This window comes from Epinephelus fuscoguttatus, linkage group LG5, assembly GCF_011397635.1.
Source record: "Epinephelus fuscoguttatus linkage group LG5, E.fuscoguttatus.final_Chr_v1".
Taxonomy (NCBI): Eukaryota; Metazoa; Chordata; class Actinopteri; order Perciformes; family Serranidae; genus Epinephelus; species Epinephelus fuscoguttatus.
The window spans coordinates 11,148,891-11,170,175 of record NC_064756.1 but is presented as its reverse complement, the minus strand read 5'-3'; the positions used below and the strand labels follow the sequence as shown (position 1 = coordinate 11,170,175).

General features: G+C 39.6%; 2 protein-coding genes across 3 annotated transcripts in view; one reads left to right on the top strand and one right to left on the bottom strand.

The window, feature by feature from the left end:
- Positions 1-531: 531 nt before the first annotated feature.
- LOC125888877 (beta-galactosidase-1-like protein 2) lies at positions 532-6,940 on the bottom strand. The gene is made up of 19 exons (XM_049576510.1): positions 6,858-6,940; positions 6,452-6,652; positions 6,147-6,215; positions 5,943-6,038; positions 5,754-5,862; positions 5,589-5,681; positions 5,418-5,499; positions 5,185-5,249; positions 4,909-4,993; positions 4,507-4,644; positions 4,305-4,385; positions 4,022-4,128; positions 3,384-3,530; positions 3,197-3,268; positions 2,417-2,495; positions 1,980-2,067; positions 1,392-1,503; positions 951-1,067; positions 532-804 (listed from the first exon to the last, which is right to left on the bottom strand). Exons 2-19 carry the CDS (start codon positions 6,613-6,615, stop codon positions 694-696), a joined length of 1,815 nt encoding a protein of 604 aa, XP_049432467.1. The 5' UTR covers positions 6,616-6,652; positions 6,858-6,940; the 3' UTR covers positions 532-693.
- A 1,618-nt stretch (positions 6,941-8,558) lies between these two features.
- LOC125888876 (beta-galactosidase-1-like protein 2) overlaps positions 8,559-21,285 on the top strand; it is a 30,786-nt gene continuing 18,059 nt past the window's right edge. Inside the window, exons 1-9 of one of the 2 annotated variants that reach the window (XM_049576508.1) lie at positions 8,559-9,060; positions 10,545-10,730; positions 11,024-11,092; positions 11,561-11,656; positions 12,939-13,047; positions 15,379-15,471; positions 17,394-17,475; positions 18,267-18,331; positions 18,559-18,643. In XM_049576508.1, the coding sequence (XP_049432465.1) occupies positions 8,960-9,060; positions 10,545-10,730; positions 11,024-11,092; positions 11,561-11,656; positions 12,939-13,047; positions 15,379-15,471; positions 17,394-17,475; positions 18,267-18,331; positions 18,559-18,643 (886 nt within the window). In that variant the 5' untranslated portion in view covers positions 8,559-8,959. Of the gene's footprint in view, positions 9,061-10,544; positions 10,795-11,023; positions 11,093-11,560; positions 11,657-12,938; positions 13,048-15,378; positions 15,472-17,393; positions 17,476-18,266; positions 18,332-18,558; positions 18,644-21,285 lie in introns of those variants that run through there. The other variant, XM_049576509.1, reaches the window with a different exon arrangement.

Sequence of the window (21,285 nt, the reverse complement as noted above, 5' to 3'; positions counted from 1 at the left end):
GATAGACAGAACTGTGGAAATACACGGAAACTTCCGGTTATTGATTTCAAAATAAAAACATAGATACAACGTGCGCATATTACATGAACGCTTTCTGGATTATAGTTTGCTTTCACTGTATATATTCGCAACTATATGTACAAGTTAAGTTAATATAGACATTAAAATGAATATTTTGATGTTATTGCCTCACATTTAAGCTACATTTTTGCTTTGTGCATTTTATTTTGAAGGGACAGGTGTCATTTCTTCCGGTTACTAGGCTTTGTTTCTACTGTAGTTGATATGGTTGTGTGTGATAGGTGTCTTTTGTGAACAAGAGAGCGTCACTAATGTGAGGAACAAGCCTGTGGTCCAATGAGAAGCGCGTGAGGGCGTGTCACGCTGTCAAAGGGTCAAACATAGCTATTTCTAATCAGAGCAAAGTTCATACTGAAATGAGGAAACATGACAAGTCAGGCAATGTTGTATTATTGGATTGATTGACTATTGGATTAAGACAACAGAATCAATGGCAACATGTGACATTTATTTAACCTTTCAGGCAAAAAAAACATACTGTTGTACAGTAGCAGTTATGGTTAGTAAATTAATGGTTTACATAATTGACAATAGCTGCAGGTATCAATAAACTGTCCCCTTATGTGTGTGTGTGTGTGTGTGTGTAAAAGTGCATGTTGTGTTACTGTATTTTCACAGCAAAGTGCAAAATGGCATTTTGTAAACATCAATTGTCTTTCCATGATTAGGATTCTCAGCAAACAGTATTTTGTCATCCGCTTTTTGTTCCTCGAAAACAATAATCTGAAAGAGAACATAAAAAATTATGACATATTGTACCCACACACAATCTGACACAAATCATCCAAGCAGAAATAGCAAGCAGAGGTGAACTTCACCTCACTAAAAGTCAAACAAAACCATAATGTTTCATTTTATTATGGGTTTACCTGATTCTCTCCACTTCTGAGCCAAGGTCCTGGGAGATAAAGGAAATGCTGGGGGCCAATAAACCAGTGGCGTCCAAGGTTCTGCCCATTGACAAACACCGCTCCTTTACTCCAACCCTGTGGATGGATGCACGGGTATGATCAGCAGTGTGGACAGTGTGTTTTCAGACTGTAATTAAATTCCACTTAACTGCAGTAAAACACTGAGGCATCAGAATGTTTTAAATATATTCAGTCTGTTTCAAAATGTCTCAATTAGAGCGCAAATACAGATGTAACAGAAAGACTAAGACGCTGATTAATATTGCATTTGATTTCACTAAGCATGCATACAAAGTACTGTGTTATAAATAATAGACCATTTTGAAATATAAGTAATAGTAGAGCTAATACAAATTTATCAGCAGTTAAAGATGCAGTTTATCATAAAAGATAACTAACAGGAAGTTTGATGAAGGTGTCTCTGGGAGGGCCATCCACATTCAGCCTGGCCTGGAAAAATCCAGGAATGGACGACTTGAAGTCAGACTTCCACTGACCTGAACTCATTAACCTGAAACAAGATCAAACATCCGTGAAACACTCACTGTAATCACATGAAACTAAAAACAATCAGGACGCTATGAGGCAAGAAGCATGTGGCAAATGTAGTAACTGAATTCTGCAATAAAGGGATTTTTGTTTTTGGATAGTCGTGTTGGGCTTTGGTTCACTGATCTGCTTCATCGGACTTGGGATTTCTCACAATTTCCAGGGTGCTTTTCACTCCACATACAGAGTAAACATATGAACTATTCTATTTGTGTGTGTGCATAAACTGTAGATAAAGGCAGGTAGTCATATACCCACACCAGTTAACACTAAAATGAAGTTAAATTTGCACAGTAAATAAGCAATGCTGTTTTATAAGTATGACCAGCGACCTATTAGCATATAAAACTCAGGATGAATCTGCCTTTTAATTTACAGTCAGCAAATGTCTATTACTGCCCATTTAACAGAATGAAAAATGAAATTCAGTTAACCAACCTTTTCATGAAGCCTGGCTTCATATCTAGACAGAAGATGGTAAATCCTCTCAGAGGGGTGTGATTCAACACAATGTCCCCCACAATACCTGCAAGACAAAATGAGGCAAAAATGTACAATGCAGCCTTACTAGCATGCGGTTTTGGTGTGCTTTCTTCTACAGTCAGAGGGCGATGCATGAGGCCACAAAGCATAGCAATGTCAGGTTTACACAGTAGCAGTGATTTGACTTGTTTAAGTGAACTTGATATTAGTTTTCAGTGTCCAAGCAAAATGATCCAAACTATTACGATACTTTCTTCCAGTATGAACAGTCCAGGTCTGGCATATTCAGTAGCAATTCACAGGAACGATATTCCTGATTTTAGATGACTGAAAAAAGCAAAAGAACCAATGTATGGCACAGCACAAGACACTGATGTTTGAAGGCAGAATACCTTTGCGCTGTTCATCCAGAGCTTTCCCGTAATTCACTCTTCCACAGTTCTCCACAAGCAAGCTCAATGTCTTCTCTCCCTTCAATGCACAAAACATTTGGAAGTTATTTAGTAAAAAAAAAAGAAAAGTTACCACAATGAGACAATGACCCATCTGTTGCTGCACTGGATGGATTAATCATGATCCTGCAGATAAAGACATTGATTAAGACGAATAAATCTGGCAATAATTTTGCATGAAGTGGATACTGTTCTGTCCTGCTATCCTCAATGGATGAAAACATGCACTGTCATTATCGTTTCTCTTCTTTTCTTTTATATATTTTTTTTGCTTTGCAAGCTGATACTGGACTAAATTACTTGCTTGTAAGATGAGCACCTTTGACTATGTGTAACAGACATGAACAGTGACCAAAACCATCTATATTATGTCGAAAATTCCTTTACTCCAAAGACAATGCTAAATGGATGCATTCAGCGCTTTGGCAATTCACTCCACTTTAATTTGCCTGTCATTCACTCATCCACACACTATGAGGGTGCTGGCCTACCCACTGAGAGCAACTTGGGGTTCAGTGTCTAGCTCAGGGACACGTCAATTTGCAGACAGGTTTCAAGCTCCTCAGAAAATTATTCCTGGGATGATTTAGACACAGGGACACTTGCACTTTGGTGACTAACCCTAGCCAAAGATATGAGTCAAAGTTATATTCTATAAAATTTAAAATGCATGTTTCATGGCATGCACAGCTAAGAACGGACATAAAAAGTAGTCAGTACCTTTACATCAGGGAGTGCCAGTTCATGAGTCTTGTAGTCCAAACTGCCAACACATTGTCTGTTGACGAAAACCTAGACAACATGTAAAGTTACAATGGTAGGATTATGTATAACCTCAGAAGATACATTTTTAAAACTGTTTTTGCATGCACTGTTTCTGTGTGTGGGTCAGTGTGTATATCCTCACCAGTGCTCTGTCTCTGATGTTGTTCCTGGAGTTGAGGGTTCCTCCACTGGTGATGGTGGTTTCATACAGTGTGTAACCATACGACTGCCCATTGTTATTGTTGACAGGTAGATTCTCCATGTTCACTGGTCTCTCTGACCTGTATGGCTGGATGAATAATCAAACACCTACGGGTATTAGATACAGGAGTCTGACAGAGCACAGTAAACATCAGATCTCTGAAAACAATGAAATTAATTTTGTATTAGTGTGGTTTTACAGGCAGGGCAAGATACCATCATATACGTGTGCATGCATGACACTGCAACACACTTGGAATAACATATCAGCATATGACAGATACTTCTTTAAAAAATAGCAGGTGTGTTGACACCGTGATGCATGACCAAACCCGAGCTGCCAGGTGTGAGACATCTGTCTTAAGCATGAGCAGCATGTTGCTACATCTCTACACAAGTGGAAACACAGACACAGACACATAGGCTGATGACAGAGATGTTCTGTCTGTCTGAAGCTCACCACAGCTTACAGCTTGCTCTCACCCCAGCAGGCCCCTTTATATATCCGATGGTATGGATAAAACATTTTCATTTTCCACTATATGATCAACTGTTACATGTTTTCTGTCGGTACCCCACCTTGTCAGTGAAGTGCAGGCTGTCCCACAGTGACAGGTGCTGCTGGATGGCAACAGGGTGGTATGCGCTCCTCTCCTGAGGAGAGGGTACTTCAGGAAGAGGCTCAGCTGGAGCAGAAATTGGCAAGAACATTTAATTGATGCTAATTATGACAGACTCAATTACTCTGGGCAATAAAAGCAATCAAAACTCATCAAATTACATGCTAGATGTACATATTATCATAACATTTATGATAATAACTCATCCAATCATTGCATATGGAAGCTTAAACAGGCATTACAGTGGTACTGGCTGAATAAAGTCCTCAAGAGGTGATATTTAGGGGTGCAATCTCCGGCCTCAGTGAGCGGAGCATCGTAATCTGCAATGAAAACATTTACATATAAGAAGCAATGCATTTGTTAAGGGGAATCATATTCATTAAAAATCTTGACACATCCTTTGTTCTCTGGTCTCTGAGCCCTGGGGTAATTCCTACCAACCATAACTGGTGACCTGAGGCCTGTAGGTGCCAAAGTCCATCGCTCCATTCATGAAACCAAAGCTGGTTCCCCCATGGAACATGTACAGATTAATGGAGACACCTCTTGCCAGGATCTCTGACACAACGGCAAGCATATCTGCAAATCGAGTGATGACACAATACAGAGAGTGAGCCAAAGAGCAATATGCAGCAATGAATGAGTGGTTAAGTAAGGCTCTCTTCCGTCAGTTGAAGTGTCCTTGAGCAATACCTGAGCGACATTCTGGATGTCTGAAATCAGACGTTGACCGTTGTGAAGCTTGTAAGTGTGTAACAGGATAAATGGGATGCAGAGTGATGCTGAAAATGAGCAAAACTGTTCAGTGGAAAATAAAGACAGTTAAAAAATGTGTGTCCATACCCTCAGCATGGAACACATGGTGATGTTCTCCCCAGACGTCAAACCAGCCGGACCAGTACTCCATCACCATTAGAGGTTTCTGGGGCTACACAAAACAGAACACATGCCTGCACTGTAATTGAAGTCATAGCAAGGCTTTAATGACAAAATCATCCAACATTTTCTTTTTAAACTTTTAGCCAGTGCTCTTGCAAAATACTAAACATTATGCTAATATAAACAACAAAGATTTTTCCTCCGAAGTAATAAGCTACAAAGCTACCCATGATCTTTTACCTGTATGTCAGCTAAGTGCTGGATTGCTCCGAACGACAGTCTCTGCAGGTTTATCGTTTGAAGAACTGAAATGAGCGAGATTTAGATCAAAGGAAGGACAAAGTCAAACTACATCATGAATAGAAAATATTCATATAAGGAGAATAAATTCAAGCACAATAAAACTAAGTTACAATACAGTAAAAACAAATATTTTAGGCAGTCCTCGTTTTCCTTTTTGTTATCTCCATTACCTCCCTCCATCCCTCCACATCTCAGACCCTCCCAGTTGTCTGAAGTCAGCAGGAGCTCCTTGATCCCTCTGGACTCGAGACACTGTAGGAGAAGACAAAAATATGTTTTGCATAATATCTTAATGTAAAACTCAGTAAAAAAGAAATATTACAATACATCAGTGAACTCACGTTCTTTATAAATGGCATGTAGTCCTCATCTTTGGCATATGATCCATACTCATTTTCAGCTTGGACTGCAATGATCGGGCCTCCCTCCTCAAACTGAGAAAGCAAACATGGAAAATAAATGTGTGTTTCAGGAAATATCATAACACAACTTTGGGTCTGACTTACCATGAGAGGTTTGATAACTGAGACAAGCTTGTCAAAGTAGAGGTTGACAGCATCTACAAATCCAGGATAAGTGGTCCTCAGCTGCATGTCTTTATCTTGTAACAACCAGCTGAAAGAAACACAAGAACAGTTTCTTGGCATACTGCTTATATATGGCAATGTTTTAAAGCAATGGCCAGATGGTGTTACCTAGGCAACCCGCCCAGGTCCCATTCAGCGCAGATGTAAGGTCCAGGACGCAGGATCACCCACAGACCCATCTCTGCTGCTAGAGCGACGTAGGCCCTGAGAAAGGCAGAGAGACCTTCTGCTTCAGTTCAAAAATAACCACACTGCATGTGTTTGGGGAATATTTACTGTCTACAAAGAAGAAACTGAACATTAAAGATTTACTTGAGGTCCAGCTGATCTTGAAAGTTGAATGTTCCTCTCTCAGGCTCATGCAGATTCCATGGCACATACCTGAAAGAGCAAAGCAGAAAACAATTCTTTGTAGCTTATACACAACAGTGTGGTCCAGCAGCTGGTAAAAAAATCCATATATTTGCTTTCTTTCTATTTCATTTCAAAGTGAACTAATACGCCATTTCATACAGACAGGCATTTGATTTAATCTGATTTGTGTTTGACCCTCTCCAGCAACACAATAGTGACAATCCTGTGATGTGAGGCATTGTCATGTTGCAGTGGGAGCCTACGTCGTGAGAGTATTCAGGCCACAGGCCTTCATCTTCAGCAGTCGGTCCTCCCAGTAGGCTCTGGGGACACGGAAATAATGGATGGAGCCCCCCAGGATGAGGAAAGGCTCTCCCTCCAGAGTGAACTGAGATGAGTCGGCTCGCAGACCCTCCACACGGCTCATTCTTCTCACTTCAGGGTGATGCCTGGTGGGGAAATAACTGTTAGATAAGAAAATATTGTGAAAAGCTCAGCATCTGCAGCAGGTCATACATGCTGGATAATATAATTCAACGGTGTACATGTGTTACTGTAATAAAACCTTACAAACAGCTATTACAAATGATGCATATGCATATAGTATGACTATGACTGGCACAAAATAAATGTTATTTTTCTATGAGCAAAACGAAAATAAAAACTCACCAAGACTTGACATGAAAGTCCCAAATGCAGGATGATTTAAAATCCCAGCTACATCAAAAACATTGCTGTACCTTGAAGCTGAGTTTGCCAGGGAGCATTTGAAGGGAGGATGGTGCTGGGAGGCCTCAAACACTGTGGATAAGGGAAACTATTGTTGTTCTAGAACAAAAAATATAATAGTGCTCTGTCTCTTTCTCTCCCTCCCTCTCTCAGTCAGAGAAGGGAGGCATTACTTTGTATACGGCAATGTTGCCCTCATGATATAGTTTACACAAAGCATGTACGCTGATACCCTGTACATGGTTCTAAATGCAGGCACAGCTTTGAAATAAGACACTATGTGTGACTGTGGTCACAAGTTAGTGTGTAATAGCACGAGTGAGTGTGTGTGTTGTGTGTGTCATGTTGTTTTTCCTCTCTGCCCCAATGTGATTGTTTTTTTTTTTTTGCTCCTTAGAGCACATCAACTTTTTATGACTACCGATAAGATAAAAAGTCAAAACCGCAAAAAAGCAAACAATAATATGTTTTTGTCTGACAACAGAAGACAAACATATAATTTTGCCAACAAGAGTTGTTAAACAACTTCACAGATTATAATACATCTTAGATCTACATAATATATATGTTTTATCAGAGAGAAATATTCAATAGTGTCACTGCTGACACATAAATGCAATTTGCAAATACAGATTACAGCTGAACAGACCCTTGGTCTTTGCCTAAGTACCACATTCTTGACACTGTTGTTGAAAATGTTCTGTTCTCCCATTATATGTCACAAAATTAAGCAGATTGTATGGCAGAGATATTGGAATGGGCAGTTAAAATATAATATGCAATTATAAGTTTGCATGTCCCTGTGTCAGTGTGGGTTTCCTCCAGGTACTCCAGCTTCCTCCCACAGTCCAAAGACATGCAGATTAACTGGTGACTCTAAATTGCCTGTAGGTGTGACTGTGAGCATCAGTGGTTGTCTGTTTCTATGTGTCAGCCCTGTGATAGTCTGTTAACCTGTTCAGGGTGTAGCCCGCCTCTCACCCAATGTCAGGTGGGATACGCTCCAAGGTCCCATGACCCCCAGCAGGATAGGAACCTCCGGAAAACAAATGTATAATTGTAATAATAATAATAATAATAATAATAATGAAAAGAACTGACTGATCAAAAGGTACGACATCAACAACCCACATGCAAGACGAAATTTAATTTCACCCCTCATTAAAAACGGATCTTAGGAACTCAGACTGAAGGAGACTGTGGGGCAGGCTATTACTTTTATTTGCCCAAAAAGACAGTCATTAAAAAGTAGCTGGAGAATAATGATATTAAATGGATGGACGTAAAAACGATATTCCCTCTTAACTTTGGCATGTAATAGAAAAAAAATATATATTCTTGAGTGAATGAATGACTTTGTTTTGAGAAAAATAAAAAATAAATAAAAACAAGACATCAACAGACAAAAAAGGAGTAGGCAGAACTGTACACTTATCTTATCCGACCCCCTTGAAAATTTTCTATCCCAAACTCATTCACAACCATTAATATAAATAGATATTCTTATATACATTATATTCTCGTACCCAAACTTTTTATTTATTTTTTATTCTTTAACTAAAAAAGAATACAAAGCAAGGGAGGGTAAGGATAATTTCAATTTTCCGCGTTTGTTCAGCAGCGTAATTGTGCGACGGTCCCTAGACCAGGGCGGCTGCACACTCGGGTGTTTACGTGTAACGTCACTTCGGGACAACTTCTAACGCCAACTTCCTTTGATAACAGGTACTGGTCACACTACCTGCAACTATGGAAAACTACAATTGAATTTTTTCAGACCAAGTTTCGTTTTCTTTCAACTTTTAATCCCGGAAGAAACGTTACATAGGCTATAACCTGGCGCTGCGTCGCCTAGATGTGGGGTAGATCAACTTTGGCGTTATCATAACATGCCCTCGTGTCAGGTCAGACAGGTTTTGCAAAACTGGTTTTGTCTACATGATAAAGTCGTACCACAAGACATGTACACAAATGCGCATAAACTGAGGAAGCGTGCAGGGAGCAACTCCTAACGTTACTGAAGTCCTGTTTTATGGCCACACATGGAAATATCAATGGTGGGGCGTCGTCTGTCATTAAAGAGGAGATCCTGTCTTCTGCTGTGCTTTGCTGTCGGACTGTTAATCGCTTATGAGCTCACAAGGTAAGCTGAGACATCTGTCTATTCCACTGTGCATTAGTTTGTTTGACTTGTTATGTCACTGCCTGTGTGCAGAAGTGTGGACTCAGCTATGAAACCAGCCAAGCTGTATGTGAACTCTGACCTCACTCACCTGCTGACCTGTGGACATTGGACATGACTAGGGTTGCACATAAAGTCACCTGTCACCGTGTTAGACTTTAGTTTGTGCTGTTTTGAGCTCATGACACCATGTAAGTGCATTTTCCCATATTGAATCAGGGAGATAATTATCTTCCTTTTATATTAATTTGATTCATTTTCGAAATCAAATGCCTTTAGGACAGGGAGCTAGAACTGAGCCTTGCATGATGACAAAGAAGAGGTTGTGCCTCTGGTGTTATGATTACATTCATATGCAGTGATAACACACAGGAGTGGCACACAACTTCTGCCACCATGATTTCTGAGCAGGTGCATCAGGTTTAAAGGTTCAGTGTGTAAGATTTAGGGGGATTTAGTGGCGTCTAGCGGTGAGGATTGCAGATTGCCACCAGCTGAAACTTCTCATGGCTACAATTCCTTCAGTCATGTTCCAGGATGTTTATATCAGGAGCCGAATTATCTGCAGAGGTCTTTTCCTCTCTAAACCAAACAGACCAGGTGATTAAAACCGTTATAAACACTGAATAAAGCAGTTTCATGTTACAAATCAGAGTTTTTCGCTGCTCATTAGGGCTTCAACTAACGATTATGTTCATTGTCGACTAATCTGACGATTATTTCTTAGATTAGCTGAGTAATCATTTTATCGAAAAATGTGTTAAAAGATGGAAAAAGTCTGTCTGTCTTTTTTCCAAACCACAAAATTATGTCATCTAAGGGTTTTAGTTCACCGTCATGGGAGAGTGTGTAAAGCTGCCACTATCTGAATGTAAGAAGCTGCAATAAGAGTATTTTGCAGTACTTTTATAGTACTTTTCTAAAAATGACTCAAACCGAATATGCAACTACTAAAATAGTCACCGATTATTTTTATAGTCAATTAGTCATCAAGTAGTCGACTAATCGTTGCAGCCCTACTGCTCATTGTAGAGGGGTTTCTAACTATGGTGTCCATTTCAAAAGCATGAATGGCCCTGTCTGGAGTCAGTGTTTGGTTTGTTAGTCCTGGGCTACTGTAGAAAAATGGCGGTGCAGCATGGCGATTTCTATAAACGAGGATCCGCTCCTTATGTAGATATAAACGGATCATTCCAAGATAACAAAAACCTGGTTCTTATTTTCAGGTGATTATAAACTGAAGAAAATATACTCTTTATATTACATTCCATTTCTACCAGTAAGCCCCCTGAATTTTACACACTGGACCTTTATACTGTATATTTAGCTCAACCACAAGCTCGCTTCCCATAGAAATATGTCTCTAGTGTCTTCATGGCCTCCAGTCCTGTTGCACTTGCTCAACAAAGTCTTTTTCAGTTGCAAACTGTGTTTTGCCCCCCTAGGAATCGCCTTGAAGTAGGAAGAATGAGCCGTGCGGAAGGTCTGAGGGCCAACTCGTCTCAGTTCACTCTGGAGGGAAAGCCCCTCCGCATCCTGGGAGGCTCCATCCATTACTTCCGTGTCCCCAGAGCCTACTGGGAGGACCGGCTGCTGAAGATGAAGGCCTGTGGCCTGAATACTCTCACGACGTAGGCTCCCACTGCAACTCATGGCTGGTTGGATACCGTGTACCTCAAAGCAGCAGGATGAACTGTGTCAGAGAGTTGTTTTACTGGATTATACACAGATCAAATAGCACTTGAGTAAAGCAGAGTAGAGCAGACAAAATTAATGAGGCATGAGAAAACACAAGGATGTTGTGATATATATATTTTTACAAGAAACTAATGCAGTCTTAAAAACCATGGAGTTCACTACCACCAAAATACTTAAAGCACACACACATAAAAATGTCTTTTACTTCCACTTTTTTTTTTTTCAGATATGTGCCGTGGAACCTGCACGAGCCTGAGCGAGGGGTGTTCAACTTTGAGGATCAGCTGGATTTAGAGTGAGGAACGACAAAAGGCAGTCCTGCAGATGGCACTGTTGCATCACAGCGCGGCTCAGCTTTCCACAGTCTTATAATTCGATACCACTGAGAGGGTGTACATTTACCCTCAAGAAATGCTTTTGATTAATTAGCTGTGCACTCAGTCAGTATCACTGATACTTGATTTATTGATAAGACGGCATCAATTCATCAAATGTGCCGCTTGCTGTCAAGTCTGGCGCTGAAAGCAGAGGTTGCCTCAGTCACAAATAAAAAGATCTGAAAATGGAAAAAAAATAATAATGGAGTGAAACAATTTAGAATTAATGATAATGAGATATCATTTGCAGCTGAACATCTGCTTTAATTCAGAATAATTGTCTGTCCCCACTTTTTATCTGCTGCAGTAAACATTTTAAATGGACTGCACTGAAAGTAACAGACCTCACTGACTGCACCTTCTCCACACTTGTACCTTTCTCTTAGAACCTACCTGCGCCTTGCAGCCAGCTTGGGTCTCTGGGTGATTCTGCGTCCAGGGCCGTACATCTGTGCTGAGTGGGATTTAGGGGGACTTCCAAGGTAATAATCACAATTAAGTGTTAGCTCTGCATATTTTTTTGTATTTGCCTTACACAGGCTGTCTGCAGGTCCTTAACAAGTTGAAAAATGTCTTAAATTTGATTCAGTTAAATTTGAATTTGTGATATCCTAATTGTGTAGTTTCTTTTATAAATGTTTTAATTTTTTTTTTGTCAAATGCATCAGGCTTCCCTGTGTGAAAGTCAATATACCTGATGTTACACACCTTTAAACCTAGCTCTGAAATTAATGCCGTCCTTTTACTTAATACATGCATTTACCTGCTGGCAAGATGTAGATTCACCTGACTCACTCTAGTAACCATGAAGCCTACCTGTGCACAGGACCACGTGTATACGTACCGTTATACTTACCTGCAATGCTCCAGTTGTTTGTCCAAAAATGAGTCTCTAATCTGATGAAAAATGATCTTGAAAAGGTCCTAAAAATTGTTAAATTTAATTGTCTGGTACCTGTACACACCCTGTTACAGTCATAGTAACATTGTAAATCATTTATTAGAATAGCCAGTGGGGTGCTAAATGAATCCTTTAAATTGGCTCGGAAATGAATTGCGCAGTCAAGTAATCTGTTTGTTAGCGGTATCTTTGCTGCAGGCTAAATCCATTAAACTCGTGGAAATAATTTAGTTACGTGAATTCAAGTGTGCCGTCTCTGTCATCTATTTGGCCAGTTTCACCAGACGCGTTGCTGCGTACTGTACAACAAAGAGTTTGTCTTGGTGAGATTGGTCCATCTCACAGTGCTGTATGTGTATGATACAAAGATGGCGTGACTTTAAGACAGGACATTATGCATCATATAACTACACCTCTTATGTTACTCAGATGAAAGTCACAGATGATTTCCCAGGCTTTTAGTGAGGTAGTAGAAAGAACAATAATTAAATCTGACAGGCACAGCTCCCTGAAAGGATGAGTTCATTTATTTCTGTAATCAAAATAGATTTAGACAGATAATGGGGTGTATGTTGGAGGGGGAAAAGACTGGAAGTAGGTATTTTTGGAGTGGTATTGCCTCCAGGGAATGTGACGTTGAGGTAATATTTATTTGATAATCATCAAAACAGAGTGTTTCTGGGGGCACGCAGTGAAGCATGACTTCCCCTGCACTGCACTTTATGATAGTCATGCTTAGGTCGGTGCGATTATCTTCGATAGCTTTAAAAAAAAACCTAAAGAGAGTTCACAGAAGAGCACTTTGAAGAACTCTGGTGAAATGTTACTTTCTTTGCATTTTAAAGGTTTTGGTTTCTTTGCAGTTGGCTTCTACGGGACCGAAACATGAAACTGAGAACAACCTACCCGGGATTCACTGATGCAGTCAACTCCTTCTTTAATCAGCTCATTAAGAGAGTTGTTCCACATCAGGTACTTTCCATTTTATCACAAACAAATGTAAACATTAATTTAATTGATGTACACACATAGTACAATATTTTCCAGAGGCCAAATGTATAAAAAGAATATGACTGAAATACATATTTTCTCAAAGACGCAAACACTTTTTCAGTGACATCTATAAAAAACAAGTCAGCATGCGTGCAATCAGAAAGTATTCGGTCCAAAATATATTTAAATATTTTCACAATAGAGTCATTGTATTCACGGTTATATTTTATCCCTGCATGCAGCATTTCTGTCATTACCTCCTCAGTAAGTGCAGCTGCTGGTGATCATTATGTTTACCATTGTTTGCAGTACAGTGCCCCATACACAGTGTAATGACTTTCATGACTGCTACAGCGAAGACATTTTCAGCTTTTGAGACCAGCACATCTAGAATGTATGAACTGGTGTCTTGTGGTGTTTTCATTATTGTATCCACCTGGAGCTCAAAGGGACAGTTCACCTCAAAATAAAAAATAAAAAATATTTCCTCTTACCTGTAGTGCTGTTTACCAATCTGGATGTTTTGGTGTGAGTTGCCAAGGGTTGGAGATATTGGCCAGAGAGACGTCTGCCTTCTCTTGAATATAATGGAACTAAATAGAACTCAGATTGTGATGCTCAAAGCATCAAAAAAATAGAAGAAGACATTTGGTAAAAACTCAACAACAGTGTCACTTTTCAGAAATCATGACCCGGTTACTCAAGATGATCCACAGACTAGGGGTGTGCCACATCATCTCATTCATGATAATACCAGTATAATTTTTAATATCATATGAAAAATATATATTGTAATATTTCGACTTGCTGAAATAGCCGTACTGTTACCCACAGCAACAACAAACATGGCTGAAAGCAAAACTATTACCAACTCCGCGGTGGTTCCAAAAAGAGGAACAGCTTCAGTAGTGTGGAACAAACTGTGGCGTCCTGAATGTTTTATGAACAGCCCCGGACTTCTTAGACTCTTTTCACGAGTTGCTGCTCAGAGGAAACTCATTCAGTGGCTCCTCCGGCAGCAGCACAGCGTCTCTCCCTCTCCTCTCTCGCCGAGCGCACATGGGAGTTGGTGTCATCAAGTGATTTTGTCATAAACCTTTGGTAATGTAAACCTACGTGACGCTCGCAGCTCGACAAAAAACTACATATATATGTGTATGTGCAATGGTTGGGGTATCATAACAGCGTGTCACAGGTTACAGTGTGATGATTAGAGGAGAAATGGCAGAGCATAAAGGTCCAGGTGGAAAAACAAATTAAAGATTTGGCTAAAAGAGAAGGAAATTGTCTGTTTATCTATAAATATAGATCCCAGGGTATGTTTTATGTATTTGGGAGCTGCTGACTTACTGTTGTTGTTCACAAACTAAAGAAATTACAGATCATTTTTGTTTAGTTTTTACTTAATATTTGATGGCAAGCTGTTCTGTTGACATGTAAAACTATATCACTGATTTTGTTGCAACTCTGTTTTCTTAAATTAATAATACAATTTCTTTTTACTATTTTGTCATCGTCAAAAATATCGTTATTGCTAAAATACCCTGAAATGTTGTGATATTATTTTAAGGCCATATCGCCCACTCCTACCCCACACCTTGCTGTGAGCAGTTTCACATACAAGCTATTTTCTTTCTACCAGCTACACCCACCAACAACATCACTGCACAGAAGGAAGCGTGTATCTACTGCTAGCTCACTTAGCACCACTGAGCTAGCTAATGTTACAGCTCAGCAGAGGAGGACACCATTGATGTTTACATCTCGCGCTGTCACAGTCACAAGCCTCTCGTCCATGAGTAGATGCACTCTTCCTTCTGCGCAGTGATATAGTTGGCAGGTGTAGTTCAGTAGAAAGGAAATAGTTCCCACATGAAACTGCTCACAACAAGGTCTATGGATTATCTTGAGTAACCGCATTGTGATTTCTGGAAGGAGACACTGCTGTTGAGTTTTTCAAATGTATATTTGGCACGTTAAGCACCACAAGCTGAGTTCCATCTAGTTCCATTATATTGGAGAGAAGGCAGACGTGTCTATGGCTGATATCTCCAACACTCAGTAATTCACACTAAAACAATCAAGACTGATAAATCACACTACAGGCAAGAAGAAAAAATTGTTTTGGGGTTAAGTGTCCTTTTATTAGTTCAGCAGGCAGTTTTCCTTTTTATCAGCTCCATGCATCATTGAACAAACTCTGCTCCATTTCACAGTGTTTTTAAAACGTATCTGTATTGAGGGAACGAATGGTCAAGAGCTGGTGGCAGGCCCTAATATGTGTCCTTTCATTGGATAATTAATGTCCAGTACTCCAAGGGTGGCCCAATTATCGCGGTTCAAGTGGAAAATGAATATGGCTCCTATGCTGAAGATGACTCGTACATGCCCTTCATCAAGGAGGTAAGAAACAGAACTTGGATATTATTTCAACGGTAATTGGTAGCTCATAGATGAGAGTGCACTTATTAGGGGCCGGGCAGCCTAAGCTGCCAGGACCCTATTGTTTTGCTACATGTTCTTCTTCTTCTTCTTCCGAGGAAATCCTATGCGCGAAAAATCACCAAAAGCACAAAGGTCCAGTCCCATGCCAGATTGCCTCAGCTGCAAAAACAGGCCAATAGTCCTGATGGTGGCGCTACAGCAAGCCTCTAAAGTTCAAAATTTTGAAAATTCACAACAAATCAACCATATGTGCTACAGATTTGCAACTTTAACCAAAATGTAGCCCCCATACTGAAGAAACTTTTTTACATTTAAACTTATTGCAAATTATGAAGTCCATCACTCTGTTTTTTCAGAAACTGTAAAACTTCTTAAACCTATCTCCTCCCACAATTTTGCTCAATTGACATCAAACCTGCTACAGAGCATCCTCAGTCTGTCCTACACAAACGATTCACACAGACTTTTGATTTATTGAAAATTGAGCCTACAGTGCATCAAAATGTTTGACTGTAAACGGTACTGTAAAAATATACATGCAAATTCTTGCAAAATACATTTTCAATGTTCATTAAAAAAATGACAAAATTTTGGAGACATGGTAGATGATGTTTGGAAAATATCAGAATTTTATCTCAAAAACTGAATTTTTTACAGCATTTTGAATTTCGCTCTAATGTGAACAATTGGAGTCAATGCAAAAATGGCATTTTTAAACATGAGTTTTTCACTTATGGAGCCAATAAATCATTGTTAAAAACAAATTACCAACATCTCCATGCTGTCTAGATGTAATTTGTGTATTTTCGGATTTTTGTCTTAATAAGTGAATTTTTGACAGCCGTTTGAAATCTGGCTTTACACTAACAGCTGCTGTCTTGCACACAGGTGACTGGCTTAGTCAATTTGTGAAGCTCCATGTGACATTTCCGTTTGCCAATTAGCTCAGTGAGCTAGAGGATGGTTCTTGGTGTTGAAGATTGTGAGTTCAAGCCTCAGCTCATGCAATATTTCCATATGAGAAATCTACCCAAACTTTTTATAAAGGTCCAGTCCCATGTCAGATGTCCTCAACTGGAAACACAAGACAATAGTCCTGATGGTGGCGCTACAGCAAGCCTCTAAATTTCAAAACTTTGAAAATTCATAACAAATCAACCATATGTGCTACAGCTTTGGAACTTTCACTTTGAAATTTGCTTTTCCATGGCATGGATGGCTACTGTCTGGCACCCTGATGCTTGGCTTAGTCAATTTGTGAAGCCACACATGAACTGTCACTTGCCAATTAGCTCAGTGAGATAGAAGTGTGGATGTGGATTAGAGACTACCAAGGTTAAAATAATTATGATCCAGGCAGTTTTGCGGAGAGACAAATACACTTTATCAACACTTTTCCCTGTTATCCCTTGTCTCTTTTCCCTGTTTATTTGGCTTAGCTATCAGTCAATATGCAGAGTCTATCCAATAGCTACTTTTACATTTTAAAAAATGTTTCATCTTTGTCACCATGGATAATGTTTAGCTTTAAGCTAGATCAGGCCAGTTTGTTCATAATTGCTAGCAGTTAATGTTATTCTTACTTTCTTGTTCTTGAGTTTTTTCTTTCCTTTGTATATTATGAGTCTGATCACTTCAGCCACTCATCCATAATTTGAAGGGCATGCCATAATTATATGATGTAACTTCTATGTTGTGATATGCTTTGTTTTAGTGTGTGTGTATTGCTCAGAAATGCCTAATTTTGCATAAAATTGCCTGGCCCCGACCATTGCTGCGCAGCAGCTATAATTTACTTTGTTACCCCTGCTATTGTCCACTCACTCTTCTTTTCACTCCCTTCCAAAAAAATATAAAAATATCAACAATTATTTTTCCAGGCGTTACTGTCAAGGGGCATCACTGAGCTGCTGCTGACCTCAGACAACAGGGAAGGACTAAAGCGTGGAGGAGTGAAAGGAGGTATTGTCAAATGGGCTGACAGACAAACAAGACCGTGCATAGATACACACACACACACACACACACACACACACACACACACACGCACAGTACGATGGTTGGTGTGTTGTATTTTCACACAATGACAAGAGGTCTGAGCCAAAGGGTGGCCTGGTGTCAGGCAGCTGCAGTTCAGACCTGCACACAAAGGATTCTGTGTTGCTGCAGAAAGTTGCTCTTTTTGCATGTTCACTGACACAGACACTGTGAAGCCCCAATAAAAAATCATTTTCTTTGACAAATAAGCAAAGTTAACGCACACACAAAAGCAAACATTGTTTTAATGCCATAATAAGGTTGTTGTTAATTGAAATGAGCATTTCTGTTTTCATTATCACTGCAAACCATGCATTGTCATCATCATCATAATTACAAAGCAGGATCCTCCAGAGTATAATAAACCCTCCAGGGTACTTACATAAATACATATTTCTTAAACCTAATTTGCATGTTATAGGTGAACAGATGAAGTTTGATGCCTCGTTGGCTGATTCCTAATGCAGAAGCTTACATTATACCATTTTAATGCCTTTTAACTTTGTGATTTGAAGAAAAATGTTGCTTTATATTAAGTTCTAGGCGTGATGTGAAACTCTTTAATGGTTCTCTAATGACAAGAGAAGAGGCATGTGAGGGAAGCACAGCTCACAACAAATTGTATTCCATAAAGCTCTTTCTGTAGCATGTTTGGTATAGTTTGAACTGTTATTTTCTACCTGTGTTAACATTGTTCTACCTTTTTGTGTCTGAAGCACTAGAAACCATCAATTTCCAGAAACTGAACCCAAATGACATCAAGTATCTGGATGCAATACAAGTGAGTCTAATTTGTCAGTCCTTGCTCTTTCCAATATATACACTGTCCATGTGAAACTTTTTGGTTACCTATCTACCTTAAAAGTAAAAGTTAGTGGCCTAAGTATATCTTTAATCTCAAAAAGATTTTCTTCAATGTTTGCAAGTGCAGTCAGGTAGGTACTGAAAGAACCTGAAAGGTCATCTCGATGCATCTTTTGTTTAACTGACCATTTTCTCTCCCACTAGCCTCACAAGCCAAAGATGGTGATGGAGTACTGGTCTGGCTGGTTCGACATTTGGGGGGACCTTCATCATGTGTACACAGCTGACGGTAAGACTGACTCAATATGGGTAGGCAGGTTTTCTTTCGAAAGAGCTGTAGGATCCCTGATAAAACTAAGACAGGTGTTCAACTGAGAGTAAGACGGGATTTCTGCTGATGGATTCTTTGCTGAGGGTGAAACAGTTTCTCTCTGTACAGGAGGTCGATAATACTGGTTAATTTGAGACCAGGACAAGACAGGTTTTTTTTGTTGCGAGCCAATTCAGAACCTCTGACAGTGGAATAGACTGTCGTGAGGGTAAGACAGAGTCTCAGTGCCTTAGGGTAAGAGGTTTAAGACAAACCCCTTTCGCTGAGAATAAAACAGTCTCTGTGCCGGGGGAAAGACAGGGTATGGACAAGCTCCCTGCTTTGGAGGTTGTGTACGATAAATTCTCCAGACTGAGTGTAAGGACAGTGTCACTAACACTGGTTCCTTCACAAAAAGGCACAGAGCCCACTCAGTGCAGCTGGGATGTACAGCTTAGCATATGGCCATTTCTTCCTTGTTTTGGGGCTTTGTCAGAGATTTCTATACTTTTCATGCATGGTAGGTTGTGAGCCCAGTATCACAAACCAGAGCCCGTGTCCCATCCTCTCGACTTTGTCTCTGGGCCATATATTTGATGTTCACAGGCCAGATTTTCAAACACTTCTTTGTCCAGGATTGTTCAAAGGTGTGCTCTGATGATTCTCACTGACTGTACCGAACCAAGGTGGAGGTGTTACTCTTTGTAGGAGTTACATTCATCTCATACCTTCGCACTTTCTCTATATCCACATATGTTGTGGTTGCACAGACACACGCAGATACACTCACTGTCTGCGTATCTTCTACAATATCTAACCATCTGCACCTGAACATAAGACATGACACAACATGTGAGACTTCTTCTTCTTAAAACATTTGCTGAGCAGATTTTTGGAACAATTTGAAATCTACACTGTTTACATTCGTGATTACTTGTGATCAGTCTTCTTCTTCTTCTTGTTGGTGCATTGCTTCATTTCTTGGCTCCTCATTGCACCAACTGTTGAGTAGTGGAATAGTGTGAAACCATTGGCAGGACTGTGAATCATGTCACCCACGGGCCATGGTGGAAGAAGGATTCAGATCCTTTACTTGAGTAAGAGGAACAAAACAACAGTCTAGAAATCTTACTTATGATGCATATGTATTTTCAGCAAAGTGCACTTATGTGTCAAAGGTAGAAGCACTGAAGGCCAATTTTATGGTGATACATTTATTGAAATAGAAATATGAAACTTGATTTCACAGTTTATTTAAAACAAATAGATCTGCATTAAAAACAGGCTGGAATATTCTTTCCATATCCATCCATCCATCCATCCATCCATCCATCCATCCATCCATCTCATTTCATCTGCTTATCCGGGGGCCAGGTTGTCGGGGCAGCAGGCCAAGCAGAGCACCACCCTCTCCCCTGCGATGCTTACAAGCTCTTCCTAGGAGACTCTTACCACATGTTTTGGGAAAATAAGGGGCAAGGACTCAATTATTGACAAAATCATGTACTTTAATAATTTGATAAGAAGGAGATTGTGGTGAAAACAAATGCATTATGATTTAAAAGGTTATTATATGTAATGTATGAACAGGAATGGGAATGGAAAACCACTTCCAAATCATCTGATCCATCACAATCATTTGTCTCCAAGCTTATTAACTCCTTTTATTGTTGCCTGCTCTACCCACTAAGCCACAGACGCCCCGCCGGCATTTATTTTTGACAGTTGCAAAACAATGAAGTCAAACTCTGAATCTATGCTGCTGCTGTGAGAGTCATGGGAGGAGAGGATAAAAAAAATGGTCCAAAGTGTGGCTTCATTTCACAAAGAAAGATGCAAACAGTGCTGCTTGTAATGTCTGTTAAATGAGTATTTCCAGTAGCTGAAAGGTGGAGGCAGGAGCAAAATGCTGAAAAATCTTTCTGTGCTACATTGGCTTAAATTCCAGAAATGTCATGTATCAGATACTCACGTGCCGCTGCTTTCTAATTAAGGTGCACATTTTTTTTTTTTTTTTCAGATGGTAAATATCCTATTAGAGCCATGCAGGCAGAAATAACATTTTTTTTCTTTTGACTAAGAAAACCTTAATAAAAACTAAGACTACAAATATTCTGGTATTTCACCTACACTCTGTTCAGACAGATAAGTAGAATGAATGATGGCATTGCTATCAATGAAGTCTTATCAGTTTCATTCTCTATGTATAAAATATCTTCATTTTTTTAAAAAAAATAATAAAAGTAAGTTGCTGGTAAATAAGTGTAGGGGAGTAAAAAATCCATCTAACGTTGTGGAGTAGAAGTATAAAACAGCATAGAATAGAAATACTCAAGTAAAGTACAAGTACCACAAAATTGCTCAGTACAGAAAGTGTACTTTATAGCTTTCTACCACTCCCCACATTTATGTGCATCCTTGTGCATGTGCTAGCATAACAGAGTGGTACTAGAGGTCAAAACCCTGACAGAGTACTTTTAACCTTAAAGCCACTACAAGGAACTTTTAACTGGATATGCAAAAGTCTCTCGTTTCTGCTGATGTCTGTGCGTGACCTGGAACAGCAAATGAGACCATCAGTGTGAAGATAAGCTATTTCTGTATAGTGTATATCCATACCT

Bases quoted from the DNA above. Each gene is read 5' to 3' on its own strand.
- LOC125888877 (XM_049576510.1), bottom strand. From the start codon at position 6,615: ATGAGCCGTGTGGAGGGTCTGCGAGCCGACTCATCTCAGTTCACTCTG. The intron at 6,039-6,146 runs GTAAATCTTTAA...TGCCTTTCTCAG, and splicing joins CAAGATCAGCTGGACCTCAA to GGCCTACGTCGCTCTAGCAG. The intron at 5,863-5,942 runs GTAACACCATCT...TGTTTCTTTCAG, and splicing joins GACCTGGGCGGGTTGCCTAG to CTGGTTGTTACAAGATAAAG.